Source organism: Lathamus discolor, chromosome 3 (genome assembly GCF_037157495.1).
Source record: "Lathamus discolor isolate bLatDis1 chromosome 3, bLatDis1.hap1, whole genome shotgun sequence".
Classification (NCBI taxonomy): Eukaryota; Metazoa; Chordata; class Aves; order Psittaciformes; family Psittacidae; genus Lathamus; species Lathamus discolor.
This window is the reverse complement of record NC_088886.1, coordinates 28,420,442-28,434,726: the sequence shown is the minus strand read 5'-3', so window position 1 is coordinate 28,434,726 and position 14,285 is coordinate 28,420,442. Positions and strand designations below refer to the sequence as shown.

Below are 14,285 nucleotides of genomic sequence, written 5' to 3'. Positions count from 1 at the left end.
GTCAGCACAAAGAGAAAGGGCATCACCACAGAACCACCCATCCTATCTTCCCACAGGCACCTGAGATGTGCTCTGATGGCACCTGCTCTAAGGAACTGACCTGGTCCCCTAACATTTGGAGAGATTAGAGGCTTCAGCACTCCTTTTTAGATATACAGCAGCTGTTTCTACTGCTCTTTTCTGGAGTTCTAACAAATTGCACCTAACTAAGAAGGAGTTACAACAGGGAGGAGTTTAGTAGTCATGAGGTATGCAGGCTGGTGGCCTGACCTGATGTCCCAAATACCTTGTCTCCCTATCAGTTAATACCATCTCATGTGACACAGCTGGGATTCACAGCCCAATTGTTATGGGAGTCACAGGAAGAAATCTGGATAACCAGCATAAGAGGTCAGCTTTATGGGTTAATTTACAGAGAATCCTCAAAAAATGCTCATCTAAGAAGCACAGACAAATCATCCAGGCTAGTGCATCTTGTATAGTGGAAGGAGAAATAGTGGAAATGGCAAGGGTCAACCCAAGGAGAGGAAATACTAAATACATAGATTTTATTATCTTACATTTCTTATAAATATTTAATCCATTTCAGAAAATTAACAAACATAAAAGCAACAGAACCCTTTCAGGATGAAAGTTGAGTTTGCCTTAAAAACGGCTTCTGGTAACACAGTTCTAGGACAAACCCAACACACTATATAAAATTGAAGGGTGATTTAAATAAAGGATATAATAATACTGTGTTTAAAGCTATATTGATATCCACAAGGAAGAAAGAATGTTGTAGCGTGTAGAACAGGCATGAGGCATGCTTTGTAGAGCTGCTATTTTGTTATGCTTTTGTGCACTTGAACAAAAAATACCCAAAGGCATTCTCCCCCACCTCTGCCCTTCTGTGCAACATTTACCATCTTCAATAGTAGAAGCAGCCAAATGCAGCTACAACACAAAACAGGCTGTCCTGGGGAAAACAGAAAGGCTCTGCGTTAGTGCAGGCAAGCTCTTTGCTAGCCTAGCTGCAAAAGGCTGAGCTAAGGTAGCACTTAGACCAGAACATAACCCTGTCCTGGGGCAGATCCCACATTTCTGTCTCTTAATTAGTTCCTTACTCACCTCACTTGTGGTGTAACTTAGCACAGTGTGTCTAAATGTCAGAAGTGCCTCAGTTTACTCCCTCCACACACCCACAGGTGTCTAAGTGTCAGTTTAAAATAGTAAGAAGAAAAATAATAACGAAATAAAACCTTGGCTTTTGCTCAGTCCTGGGTTCCAGCCGTACTCCACGACAGCAGTTCAGCAAACCATGCAAGAAAATACTTTCTCGCCATTGATTCCTCTCCCCAACTGTAAAATGGTGTGACTATAATCACTTTTGCAGAGTACTATATGACCTACTCAAGAAATAAGTTCTACTATGTTGGATATGATATCTAAGTAAGTTTTGTGAATGAGGACATAAATCATACTGTTTCAATAGTCTTGGTTCCTTCCTTCTAGTGGCTGTTTTTTTCTGCTCCGTATTTAAGGTTGCTCTACCGCTCACACAAAAGCAAGTAGCTTTACACTTTCCCATGGTAAACCAGTTGATACTTACATTCATGAACACATCGTGAGCCCAGCTGTCATTGTCAGCATCCCAGAAACATCGCGCAGCCATGCTAGACAAAGGACACAGAGTTGAGCCATCACCCACAGGGTTCACATATAAGGACCTTAGTGATCAAACTGAGATTCTTTTAAAGATAAAGGAAATGGGAAGAATTCTCCTGAATCCTAAGCCTAGATCCCCACTGCTAAATTCCACCACATGCTGTAACCCCTTCTGTATGTGGATCAAGCTTCATCTTGAAACTCCTCAGCTATCAACCACCTCCACTGTGCAACAGAGCTTGAAACCTCATTCCTATGGTGCTTAAGAATCTTTGACTTCTGGCCTGTGCATATCAGTGGCTAATATAGCTTATTTGTTCTTGTCCTTCACCTCCTGTACCCTCATAGTACATACCCCCAACTTATTTATAGGGAGCTATCGTATTCCTTGGCAGAAGTTGCGTTACTAGACCATGAGCTAAGCTCTTCTAGTCCTCACGTATCTATACTCTATTCCGTGACCATCTTGCTCGCCTTTTTCTACACCTGTTTCAGTCCAAGCCTTACCTTGAAGACAAGCAACCAGACCGTAACAGGATATTACAAATGAGACCTCAGTGCTGCCTTGTCTAGGGTCATTGACACTCCCCTTTCCCTGCTGCAAATGCCCACCTCCCTGCTTGCCTCAGACAGTCTCAGCTGACAGGGTCAATGTTTGTGGCACAGCATGTTGTTCCTAGTCCCTAGACATACAACTCATTGTTAGAAGACTATTGTATTTAATCCTTCCCATCCCCCCCTTTTATTTATTTAGTTTTTCCCTATTGCCATAGCTCTCAGGGTTACTCTGCTTTTTATTCAGTCCAATATTCCACTCTGCCTCTCGAATACCCTGGTTTCCCAGTATTTTGCATTAAGGATGTTAGCAATCATGCTTCAGTCTCACCTGCTACCTATTGCAAACCAGAAAATTTCCCCAATTGCTCTATCAGCCTGTGTTGCTGGGCTACACCTTTCAAATCAGATCACTTCATTGAACCATTCACTGCTTCTGAAGCAGTCTGCCTGCAGACAGACATTCCTAACAAAAGCCTGAGCAGCAGGTATAGATATTTCTTCATGACCTCCAGAACATTGAGGCAACAGATCTGATTACAGCTCTGCTGCACTTATCTTCTGCTGCTGGAGCATCGGCCACAATAATAAAGATAAGCCCAGCAGATAAAGCACATAAACCTTGTAGGCTGTTCTCTTTTGTTTTCTCCCTACTCACTAGTAATGGAAAACTACAGCCCACTACTGCAGCCGAAGAGGAATTCTTTTCTGTAATTGCAGTTATCTGGAGCTAAACTAGAACTTCTTCTAGGCTTGGTTCCCATTACAGTATTGTATAGGGATTATAGAAATGTAAACTTCTTAAATGCCTACCTGAGGGGGATTAAATGCAAAGCAAGAATGTATGGAAATCTGGCTTTAGACAGAAGTGAGTTACCATGGCTCTTGTGCTCCAGCCAGAACTTGAGAATGGACTGGGTGTGTGCTCTACTGAATACAATTTAAAATGCCTTTCTGCAACACTCATCACAAATGCTTTTCAGCATTTCTGCTTGCTAAGAACCCCTGTACAGCCAATTATCATGAGGTAATTCAAGCAGGCACAATCCAAGCTCTCACTTGTCACTTAAAGAGAAAAGAAAGTGCTTTACACTTTATTATCTGCAGAGAGAACTTTGTACCTAGGGAATTTGGAAACACCTTTCAAAGGAGAAAAAAAAACAAGCAAGCAACCAACCAACAAAAAAAAACCTCAACTCGAACCCAAACCCAACAACACCCAAACCCAATAAAATTCACAGAAATACAATTAGAAGACTCAAAACTTACTTCACTCCTTCTCCTCTCTGCTCTCCAATCACAACCTGCACCACCATTTTGTACCTGTCAAATCCCACCTCTGGAGAGAGAGGAAAAAATCATAGTGAGAGCAACTACTTCTTTAAAATAGGAGCTCAAAACAGGGACCACAAAGCTAAAGATTTCTACAAAGCAAGTGTCTTGTACAAGCCTATACATTGGCAAAGCAGACAGACTACCTTGCAGCTTCATCTTCCTAGGTACAGAGTACCATGATTTTATTGGAGTTAACAGGTGACAGGGATATTAAGCTTCCGTCAGAAGATGCATCTAAGGCAGAAGACACCCCTGAACGGCCACACAACTTGTCAGCATTCTACCTTAACAACTTTCAGGAACTGAACACATAAAAAGAATGGTGGACAAAATCCAATTTGAAGAAAGTTGGCTTATTTTAAAACTGTTCTTATGCAAAAGCATTGTAGAGATTCTTCTGCCACATAGGTGTTTCCTTTACTTCTCACCTGGGATAAAAGGCCACATAAAAGCATATGTGGATGTATGTTATGTGTCTGCAAAGATATGCAGTCGTTTTACAATAGTAAAGAAATACTTTTGGGGCACAGGACAGATCCAGTCAGGCCATGGCAATGTTCCAGAAGCCAAATGAGAACAAGCATGTTTAAAATAAAATGTAGATCCTAATGCCTGTCTTCAACAAATCAGTGTCCTGGGAAGATTCTGGTGCACTGTTTCCACTGGAGGACTGAACACTACGAGCTGAGTTTAGTAACACCCACCCTGTCAATGCTCATCAGAAATACCAGCTAATACACTGGGCCAGTCTCACTTCAGGCTACTGCGACTGTGTTTACAGATTCCTGAAGCCAAGCCCTGTGCATATTAGCTCAGCATCAACTCGTGCTGGGACTACAGCTGCTGCTGGCTTTAAACAGATGTGTGACTCTGGGAGAAGTGTAAATTCAGGGTTCCGGACGAGGGTGACAGTAGCTCTGTGCCCCCATGTCAGGCCAGTCCAGCAGGTGGAGCACCAGCCGGTTCCCAGGAAGAAGGCCAAAAAAAAAGTGACTGTGCCAACACATGTCTATGGACTTATTCCAGCAGCAAACACAGGAAACACCTGATAGAGCCTGAAGTTTAATTCTTGAGCTCAAAAATGGTGGAGGGCATCCTGTGCAGCACCACCACAACCCTTCCCAGTGCTGTAAGGCTGTAGTCACACCCCACCTTGGAGAATGCTCCTCATTCTCTCCCCCTTTGCTGCTCTCACTGTTCTGATCTCCCTGCTATTCCACTCTGACGCAACTCTGATCTAACCTGCAGCAGGAAAATAGCAAGAGTGGTTCTGCTTATTGAAGCAAGAAGCAATGAAGCATCACTTCTTCCTTCTCTCTAATGCAGCTTTTTTTCCCCCTCCGAGGCTGACATCCCACACCAGCCAGTCTATATGAAAACAAATCTTCTCCACTTGAATTAGGCTTCTAGTTCTGCAGGCAAGGAACATATGTATATGTAATAGATTGTTTCATAACAGTAGCCTTGAGTCAGTCAGCAGGTTTCAAGAATAAAGGAAGGTTCTGTTAAAAGGGAGAGGACACAGTAGGAAAGAAACAAACCTCCTTACCTTTCAGTCTGTCTTTTATTGTCTCTGATAAAGACATTGTAAGCTGAGGCATATCGTTCGGAATGTACTGTACATTGGCCAGTTTCTCCTTCAGTATTGCACGGATGCATTCCTTTACTGTGGATGATTTAAATCTATCAGGGCAATAAAACAGCAACAGAAAACCCAGAAAGTTCACACTATGTGTAGAAACATATGTAACTTTCACATATTAAAGAAAAATGAGAAATTAAAAACCACAGGGGAAAAAAGCCCAGCTGAGATGGAGATACTTAACCAGCCCTGCCACAGGCTGAACACACACAAACAGGTACGAAACCAGCCCGTCCGGCAGCATCCCCTGCCCGTGCTCCCCTCCTCACAACGCCCCTTTGTGTGGTGTCAAAGCTAGCCTGGGTCCCCATAGCCCCGGGCCTCCCCCATTCTACCACCCAGCGCACACAGCCCCATACCAGCCCCCGGGGCCCAGGGACACCCTTCCCGACAGCCCCACCGCAGCTCCCCCGCGCCCCGACCCAAAGCCGCCCGGGCGTCTCTCCGGCTCACCGGTGCTGGACGCTGGCCCGCAGGCTGTACGTGTTCCCGGACCCATCGTCCAGGCCCCGCTCGTCCATGGCCGCGGTGCCCCGCGGGCCTCCCCGGCGTTGGTTACTGTGGCAACCGCATCACTTCCGCCTCCCGCGCGTCACGCCGCACGTCACGGCGCCGGGCGCGGTGGGGCTCGCGGGCGCCGGTGGGGTCCCGGCGGGCTGGGCGCCCGGGGCTGTGAGCGCGGCGGCGGCGGGGAGGGCGGCCGCGCATCGCTGAGCCTCCCCGCGCCCTCTTCCTGCCGCCAGCACCGCTGCGGCCGCAGCCCGAGCCTGCCGCCTCCCCCGGGCTGCGGCGCCGTGAGCTTGGCGCTGAGCGCCCGGGTGCCAGCAGGGCACGGGCCCCGTCCCCACAGACGTACCGGGGCTGCGGCGGTGTCCCGGCCTCAGGAGCCTTGCCGGGGGGGTCCTGGTGCTGCGGGGGCAGTGGGTGCCGGAGGAGGAGGGCGCCGCCTGAAGTCGTTGCTGTTAAGAAGCCTGTTCCCCCAATTCCTGCCTGTGTGTTGCTGCTGCACCCTGTGTTCCCCTCCTGTCTCTGATCCATACTTCCAGACCATCAGTACAGAGACACCAGTCTTGCTCCTTTCTTCCAGGAACTTCTTAAATCTTCCAGAAAGGCTTAAAATTGTCACTCCCCAGTATCCTCCCATTCAGTCACATCCTTGTGCCCTTTTCCCTGCCCACAGCTGCTGACTGTCCCAAGGAAGGCTGTTGAGTGGTGGCCACCTCCTGAGAAGCTGACTGACATCCTGCTTCCTTTGCTGTTTATCTTAGTGCAGCAATCTCCGTGATGATTCTTCCTGCTTGCAGCGGGTGATGCTGCTAAGAAAGGTCCCCGGGTGCGTCACCTAGCTTCACATGGAAACAATGTGAAGGTGCAGCTGGTGCCAGTGTGGAGCACGCTGCTGCTGAGACGATGCCAGCATGTGTGGCAGGGCTGGGGGCACTGAGCCTCTGTGGGCAGGGTGCTGCCTGGCCCTGCCACTTGGGAAGCAGGAGGTTTTGAGTTTTGCTTGGGATGCAGAGATGCCTCTCAACTCATGCCAGGTACTGCCCCAACCTGATGTGAGCACAAGTGGGTTGCTGGGACCCTGAGCAGCAGCAGCATCTGATTTCCACAGGCTTTAGCAGCACCATTTGCTAGAGATGGTTCATGGGAGCCCTTAGTACCCTTAGTGGCTAGGCATGAGCTCTGCCCGCCAGCAGAACAGGAACAGCACCCTGCTGCTGTGCTGAAAGTGGTGGTGGCCCCAAGCCGTACCTGTGTTTCACCCTTGCATTGCAGTCACCATTGCCCTGCCCAGGCCCTGCAGATTTCTGCTTGGTAAAGGAACAGTTCTGTGCCTCCACTCTATTCCTCCGCTTACTCACCATTTACTCACCACCCCAGGGCTGCTGCCTTTCTCCTCAGTGTCAGCTGCTGGTGCTCATGCAAATTGTTTGCACGGGCCTTCCTAATTTCTGAGAAGTATCTGAAAGACCTCACCGCTCTCCTTGTTTATTTGCAAACACTATTAACCATTTCCTCTTCCTGCCCCAGCCTGCTCCTCTCCTGCCTGGGTCAGACCGACAGATGTGAATTCAGTTAAACCAACGGGGGAGATCTTTGGGACCTGTGGGTCTCTCTTCTTCAGCCTCTTTTGATGGTAAATTGTGTTCCCCATCTCATTTGGGAAGCTTTGCTTTCCCTGGGCTTTGAGGACATTCAGCTCTGGCCTTCAGCTGGCTCCATCCCAGTTGTTCAATCATTGCTTGCTTTTTCATCTTCCAAAGTTTTAGTACATGTTGTATACCCCAGATGCTTTAAAGCCGTTTTGGGACTGACCCTTGATCCTTTGAGGTGGCTGTGTGCCCCAACAGCGAGGGCTGCAGGAGACCAGGGTCTTGTCCAGGCCTCAGCTGTGTCACTGGGACCCTTGCCAACATATTGGGCAAGCTTCTTGTTGGGGGAAAAAGGACATTGTGCATCAGGAAAGTGGTGTGATGTACTCACTGAAGTTCCTGTCTCTTAGTTTCGAAGAACAAACTGTTTTCTCCTCTTTCTTCCTCCTCTCTCATCCCTTCCTGGTGGGAGCAGGTTGCCAATAGGCACCCCATAGCTGCTCAGACCCTGCCTGGCTGCCCAGTGCCACAAAGGCCCCCCAGCACCACACTGCCATAGGCACTTCATGTGAGCACCCATGGATGCCTGTGAACCCAAGTCTGCCCTTTTACTTGTGAGCCAGGCTGGAGCTGAGGGTGTCCCCTGCGGTCCCTGCTTGCTCCATCCCTGGGAGCTTTCCCCCAGAAGCGCCTGTCCCCTCTGCTTGGCAGCTGTGTGCCTATGTGAGAGCGCATAGTAGGGGAAGAGGCCAGGACTGGCTCAGCTGATCCCTGCCTCCGTGGGGAGGAAGCTGGGGGTGGGAGGCAGATGGGTTTCCCTCTGCGGCAGAGATGGGCACGTTTCATTTGCACCCCAGCTCCTGCTGTGCACGTCAGAGAACAAGCCGCCGCTGTGGGGAAGGAAGCACAGAGAAGAGCTGGGGTGGCACAGCATATCTGCCCAGGCAGAGGACTGACTGGTTCGCCATGGCTCTGCTTACCTCAAAGACGATGTGGGGCAGCATGGAGGTGGTCCTGACAAGGCTCTGCACTGTCCTGCTCTGCTGTGACCCTATGCTGGCTGGCTGCCGCCGGGGTAGGTACTGGAGCATGGTGTGGTTGCGACACGGCCTGTGTCATTCACAGCCAGTGGAAAATGTCTATGGGCTGGGACCTTTGTAGTTAAAAATAGCTCTGGCATCAAGGAGGCAGAAAACCCAAACCTTTTGGGTACGTGTGGCTGAAGCAAGTGGAGTGGGGATGCTTGGGGTAGAATGAGGGTTAAGGGATGGAGAAGGGGACAGGGTGCCAGCCCATGATGCCAGCGCCAGAGATGTGCTATGGGCACAGTTGTGTCTGGGGTTTGATGTTGAGCCTCTGCGTTTGCCAGTGCCATGCCAAGTCTGGGGTTTTCTGCTCTGGGTCTCAACAGTTTCAGGCTGCGCCTCCTGGTTTAGACTTGATACTGAGGGAGCCAGGGTCCTGCATGTATTTTTGCTCAGGGTGAAGTCTGGGAAGTAATGGGGGCCAGAGGGGAAGGAGTGAGTCTGGGCAGACTGAGCAAGAGCATGGTTTCAACAGACCCTGTCCCCACTTCCTCCCAGCCTATTTCTTTCTATGGTCGCTTAGGGTGTTTGCTACCCCAAGGGTGGCTGTAGGTAAGGGTGTCCCTTGGAGCAGATGTTGCCTTTGATGCTGAGAGGATGCAGGGAAACATGTAAATCCAACCTCTGCTTTCAGAAGTCCTCTGAGTGCTTCACTTGTTGCTGGCAATGGCACTCATTAGGAAGACCCAAGCCTGCAGAATATTTTCTGTTAAACACAAGAAACCCAAAACACTGCAAAAACTACATCTCTCAGTGCGGGCACCTACTTATCAGTGGCTGTTTCTGAAAAGAGAAGATAAACTTCTTAACGGCAGGAACTTTTCAAACCACTGGCAGTTTGAGTTGCTTGGTCAGATAACCCATGTGAAAAATGCTCTTTGCTTCTGTTGTTCCAGCAGCTGCCTTATCCTGCTGGATGGAGTTGGCTGAGCTGGGATGTTGTGAGCCTGGCCTGTGTTAGCAGCATCCCTGCTGCCTGTGTGGGATGAACCCACTGGGTTCACAGGACCCCCTGGTGTGGTTGGCTGGCTGCTCCTGTACATGGCAGGAGCTGGAAAGGGATGGTTACTCTAAGCTCCAGGTTCCTCTGCCCTTTCAGGTGGTCTCAGGCTGGAGATGGCAAATACAGTACCCTGGTCAACCCCTGCCCATGCTGTGTCCCAGCACAGAGAAGTGGGCAGACATGGAGCACCCCACAGGCAGCTGGGCACGCAATGGTCTGCACTGCAGGGTACTGCCGCGGTCCAGGACTGCGTCCTGGCGGTCCCTCTGCTCAATTTCAGAGGCAGCATCAGTTGGAGGAAGGATGACTCAGACATTATCACACAGTATAGGTTTAAAAATAATACAACACCCTAAGTCTGTTTTCCCTGGCACAGGGAACCCTGGTTCGGGGTTAATTTTAGGTAGCCCAGAGCACAGTTTGCTCTGCTGAAACCAATTCTTGGTATAGTTACTACCCAAGGATCCCCCTCCAGCTGGCAGGCACAGACTTGGGAGGGGAGAGACAAGGGCTGATGTCCCTGAGATGCGGAATGATGCTGTGGACTAGCCTTGCGTCCCTGGTTCCCAGCAGGGAGTACAGCTGTTTCTGAGACCTATGCCTGCTGTAACCATGTCTGTGCCTTGTTTCCTCTCTTCCAATCAGTGACCTTCTTCCCAGCAATGTTAACTCGCCCTGCAGGTGGCTCAGCCACCTTCTTCTGCAATATCTCCATGGAGAACGAGTCCAGCTCGGAGTACAGCCTCAATTGGTACAAGGAGACCAACCACAGCCAAGCCCAAAAAATCGCTGAGATCAACCCCCAGATCAGCCAGATCAACGGCCAGGTGAAGACAGAGAAGTACCTGCTCACCAACCACACTCCTGCCTTCAAGTTTGAGATCCTGAACCTCCACCAGAATGACTCAGGCTCCTACTTCTGTGGTCTGATCACCTTCTTTGAACAAGATAATGTGATGGAGAGCAATAGATCCCAGCTGGTGGTCACAGGTCAGTCTGGGGACAGAGCTGGTGGGGACACATGGTGCTCTCAAGCATGCTATAGCCCCAGGGCATAAGGCAGACACTACCCTGCTGGGGGAGGACCTGCTGTGGATCAGGGGAGCACAGCTCTGTCCCTTCCCCTTGCCTTTGCATGTAGGGTTGAGGCCCGGGGGGACAGGCTGTCCTACCATATCCACACTGCGGCTGGATCTGGTCCTGAGGCCAGAGAGCTCCATTCCGCTAGGGTTGTTCCGCTAGTGATGTTGTAATGAGGAGCGAGTCCTGACTCATGGATGGTGGCAGGAGACCAGCATAGGGAGATGCTTTCACTCACACATGGAGGCAGGAGACAAGTGCAGGGAGCTGCCTTCACCCTGAATAGCCCCTTTGGGGATAGGAATTGTGTTTGGGATGGTGACCAGACCTCAGACCCCTCAAACAGCCAGTGTTGGTGTAGATAGTGTTGTTGCAAAACCATGCCCTGGGAGGCTGTTGTAGTCCCATGGTGTGGGAGACAGATCTTGCAGCAAGATCTGCCATACTCTTGCCTGGCAATGCGGGGGCTTTGTGGGGCCGAAGGTGACCTTTTATAAAAAGGAAAAGCACTGCAGAAGTCACTCTCTTTCACAACATCCCTTCCCAACATGAGCTGATGCTGTGCTGGCCCAAGAACATGGTAGCGGTGGGGAGGCTTGTGGAAGCCATGTTGTCCATGGGCTCTGCCTGGCAGAGAGTCGTGTTGCCGGACTGCCTGTGGGTGCAGAGCAGTGCCCTGGCCCCCTGCACCGCAGCTCTCAGCGGTGTGGGATCATCATCACACAAAACATCCCCTGTGTCAGCCCAAAGTCAGGGCCCCTGGAGAGATGGCAGGGCTGTAGCAGCCTGCCCAGGACCAAGCCCTTTCAGGGCACAGCCCCCATGTTCCCTGGGTGCCTTTCACAAGGACTACAGAGCCCATTTTACACTCCTGACTTCCTGTCTTGTTCCCACTTTTCTGGATGGCTATTGCAGCAGCCCCTGAGAAGATGAATGCTACCGATGAGCCTGTGATGGAGGAAAGCAACCCCCCAGACTATATCAAGGCCATGCTCCTGGGGATCCTGTTGCTGGTTGGGGCGGTTGTGCTGCTGATCTTCGGCTACCTCACCATCATGTACAGGAGAGGAGGTATGATCCCCTGCAGAGGCTGTGCCGAGGGGCTGGGTTCTGCCAGGGAACCTGATGGGTGATGCTAATCCAGCAAGCCCAGCTGGAATCTCGGGGCAGACAGATGCCTGCAACTCGCTGGGGTACATGGGCTGGTTCAGTGTGCTAAACTCAGCTCTAGCATGCCCCCATGGGACAGGTATCTCCATGCCTAGGGGAAAAGGGTGCTTTTGGGCCCTGCTTGCGCTTCGTAGAGACCCCCAACCACATGGTGTGGCTCTGCGCTACTCATTAGTGTGGTGTGTTAATGCTGTAGGAGTCCCTTCCATACACCTTGTATGGGCACCATGGCACTCTCATGACCTCCCTGCTGTGGGCACCTGTGGGGCTTTCCCAGAGGAGACCCCCGAAGAATTGCACCCCACTAATCATAATTAACCCCTGGGCTGGTATCAAACTTGTCTTTGTAATGCTCAGTGTGTTAGACCCCAAAGGGAGAAGGAGGAAGTGTGGTGCAATGGTTGTGGTGTCCAGTGCTCTTGCAGGACATGGGGACTGGGTCAGCCTCAGATGCTCACGCTGTCTTGGCACGCAAGCATCTTCTAACCAAACGTGTTACTTTGCAGAGGTACAGAAACCACAAAGTGAAAATACGCCAGCGGTGAGTTTTCTGTCTCGGATGCCCTGCTGTGCTTCAGGGGAGCATTGTGGCATCGCTGGGGTGCAGGGCCTCCCTTTATCAGCCTTTTACAGGCTATTCGCTTCTTCTGTCTTCTCTGATGCTGCTTGATCTTTTCTGCACAGATACAATTGCTTTTCTGCACCTGCAGCACAGCCCATCACAAAATTAAAGTAACTGGGATAGGATGGGACCTCTCTAGTTCAACTCTTGCTTGAAGCGGGCTTATCTTTAACAGTGGATTGTGTTGCTGTAGAAAATGGGAGGAAATATGCACTGCCCCCTCCCTCTCCCCAATATATTAAGCCAAAATTTATTTTGCTGCAGCTAGTGTCTGTCTCCTCTCCTTCTTTTGCCAGGCACCTCCAGGAGGAGTCTTGCTCCGTCTTCTCTGCAACCCTATTAGGTAGCTGAAGGCAGCGAGTAGGTCCCCTTTGCTCCCTGTCTCTCTGAGCCGAGCAAACTCAGCCCTGTGCTCTTCTCATGCACCCCATGCCAGCTCAGACAGGTGGGAAAAGGGCTCCTAGCACCACCCGGCCTTCTATGACTGGGTAAGCAGGGACCCCAACCTGCCTGCAAAGGCAGAGAGCTGAGATCACATGGCCTCAGCAGTGACCCCAAGGCTCACGGTGCGGTTTGTCTTGGCAAATGCTATCCCAGGTCTGTGTGTCTTTCTGCTTTGTATTGCTCTTGCCCTTGCCCTTGCCCTCCTGGAATGCTTCAGAGCTGGTTTTGGCACTTGCTGTAAAAAGAGGGTTTGTGCAGGGGATGGCAGGTACCTGTGGATGATGAATCACCCCAACGGAATTTCCTTGCAGAAGGAAGAGAAGCCCCCTGTGGTGTCCGTGTCCACTGTGGACTATGGCGTGCTGGAGTTTCAGTGTGACGAGCACATCCAGGTCCTCCCTGAGACCTCACCAGTTGACCAGACCGAATACGCAACCATCATCTTCCCAGAGGAGAAACCTGTCACGCCAGAGCGGGGAAAGAAACACCCAGACGAGAGGATGTGGCAGCTGCCGTTCCAGCCCTGCTGAGGGCTGTGTCCCTCCTTGCGTGAGGGGTGCAGGCAGGGACAGGCTGCCCTGGCCCCTCACTCCCACCACAGGTTGTAGGTGGGAAAAGTCCAGTGTGCCAGGACTGGAGCAAAAGGTGCTGCTGCTGGACTTGACACTGGACAGTCCTGGCTGTGGTGGGGCTATGGCCATGGGGTGGGTGCCAGGAGACAAGGAAGGTCCCTCAGGGCTTCTCATGCTACCTCTTCACACAGGGCAGGGAGCAGGGGCTGTGGGAGAGCAGCGATGCCAACAGGTCTGTCCCAAAGGTGATTTACACCATGCCTCAATTTTCTGGGGCTTCTCTAGAGTGGACACGCTCCTTCCCTCACCCAGGTCTGACCCAAGCATGACTGTGGGAGGAAATGCTGGAGGCCAAAGCAGGAGTGCATCCTGGGAGATGCTGCTCAGAGGAGCCTGGGGCTGAGGGATTCTCCTTGCCCAGGGCAGACACTGCCTTGTGTACGGCTATTTAAAGAAGCCCCTGGGAAGAGGGCAGCTGGCTCTCCTCCTGCCTCTAGGCACTTCCCTCCTCTGCAAGGGGGGAAAAATATCCCCTTGTCCCTCCTCCCCCCTAGTAGGTGGGAGGTGGATTTGGCTCAGGGGGTGAATAAAGGGTTTCACGCAGGGGGAGTGTGTTGCCTTGTGACGGCAGGCGTGTGGGCAGCTGAATAACATCTCTTGGCAGCGTGCAGGCGAGAGCCGGGAGGCGGCAGCATCTGTTGTGGTTCCTGGGCCTCTCCATGCCATACACAAGCTGCTCTTCCATGAAGCTGCTCTTTATAATGCAGAGAGGCTGCCACTCTTTTTCTTCTCTCCGCTGTATGAGCTGGTTACTGGGATGCAGCTGCAAACCAGGTCCCCCCCTTAACAGGCTCATCTCTGGGCACTTGCACAGCCCTTTGGGGATGAGCATCCCTTGTGGTAGCCATGGGCCTGGCTGCCATAAGCCAGGTCAAAGTTTACAGCATGGTGCTCTGTGCAGCTTTCTGGCTCCAAACTTCCATTATCCCTCTTGAAAGCAATGCTGGGGCTGTGCTGCCTGCCAGAAACAGAAC

The 14,285-nt window shown here is 51.1% G+C and overlaps 2 protein-coding genes across 3 annotated transcripts; one reads left to right on the top strand and one right to left on the bottom strand.

The window, feature by feature from the left end:
* Positions 1–531: 531 nt before the first annotated feature.
* Positions 532–8,325, bottom strand: DYNLT2B (dynein light chain Tctex-type 2B). Of its 2 annotated transcripts, none has more exons than XM_065674301.1 (5): positions 5,633–8,325; positions 5,087–5,203; positions 3,472–3,541; positions 1,592–1,655; positions 532–958 (listed from the first exon to the last, which is right to left on the bottom strand). In XM_065674301.1, the coding sequence occupies exons 1-5, from the start codon at positions 5,676–5,678 to the stop codon at positions 911–913; spliced, it is 345 nt and encodes a 114-aa protein (XP_065530373.1). In that variant the 5' UTR covers positions 5,679–8,325; the 3' UTR covers positions 532–910. The 2 variants fall into 2 exon arrangements, with proteins under 2 accessions (XP_065530373.1, XP_065530372.1); XM_065674300.1 differs by having other exon boundaries at positions 5,087–5,220; positions 5,633–8,319.
* Positions 8,063–13,854, top strand: PDCD1 (programmed cell death 1). The gene is made up of 5 exons (XM_065674299.1): positions 8,063–8,350; positions 10,009–10,353; positions 11,359–11,514; positions 12,120–12,154; positions 12,991–13,854. Exons 1-5 carry the CDS (start codon positions 8,107–8,109, stop codon positions 13,207–13,209), a joined length of 999 nt encoding a protein of 332 aa, XP_065530371.1. The 5' UTR covers positions 8,063–8,106; the 3' UTR covers positions 13,210–13,854.
* Positions 13,855–14,285: the final 431 nt, after the last annotated feature.

Excerpts from the sequence above, each read along its gene's own strand:
- PDCD1 (XM_065674299.1), top strand. The coding sequence starts at position 8,107 with ATGGGCACGTTTCATTTGCACCCCAGCTCCTGCTGTGCACGTCAGAGA. Across the intron at positions 8,351-10,008 it reads GCTGGCTGGCTGCCGCCGGG|TGACCTTCTTCCCAGCAATG; the intron begins GTAGGTACTGGA and ends TCTTCCAATCAG. Across the intron at positions 10,354-11,358 it reads ATCCCAGCTGGTGGTCACAG|CAGCCCCTGAGAAGATGAAT; the intron begins GTCAGTCTGGGG and ends TGGCTATTGCAG.
- DYNLT2B (XM_065674300.1), bottom strand. The coding sequence starts at position 5,700 with ATGGACGAGCGGGGCCTGGACGATGGGTCCGGGAACACGTACAGCCTG. Across the intron at positions 1,656-3,471 it reads CAGAGAGGAGAAGGAGTGAA|CATGGCTGCGCGATGTTTCT; the intron begins GTAAGTTTTGAG and ends TCCTTTGTCTAG. Across the intron at positions 959-1,591 it reads CTCACGATGTGTTCATGAAT|GACAGCCTGTTTTGTGTTGT; the intron begins GTAAGTATCAAC and ends TGTTTTCCCCAG.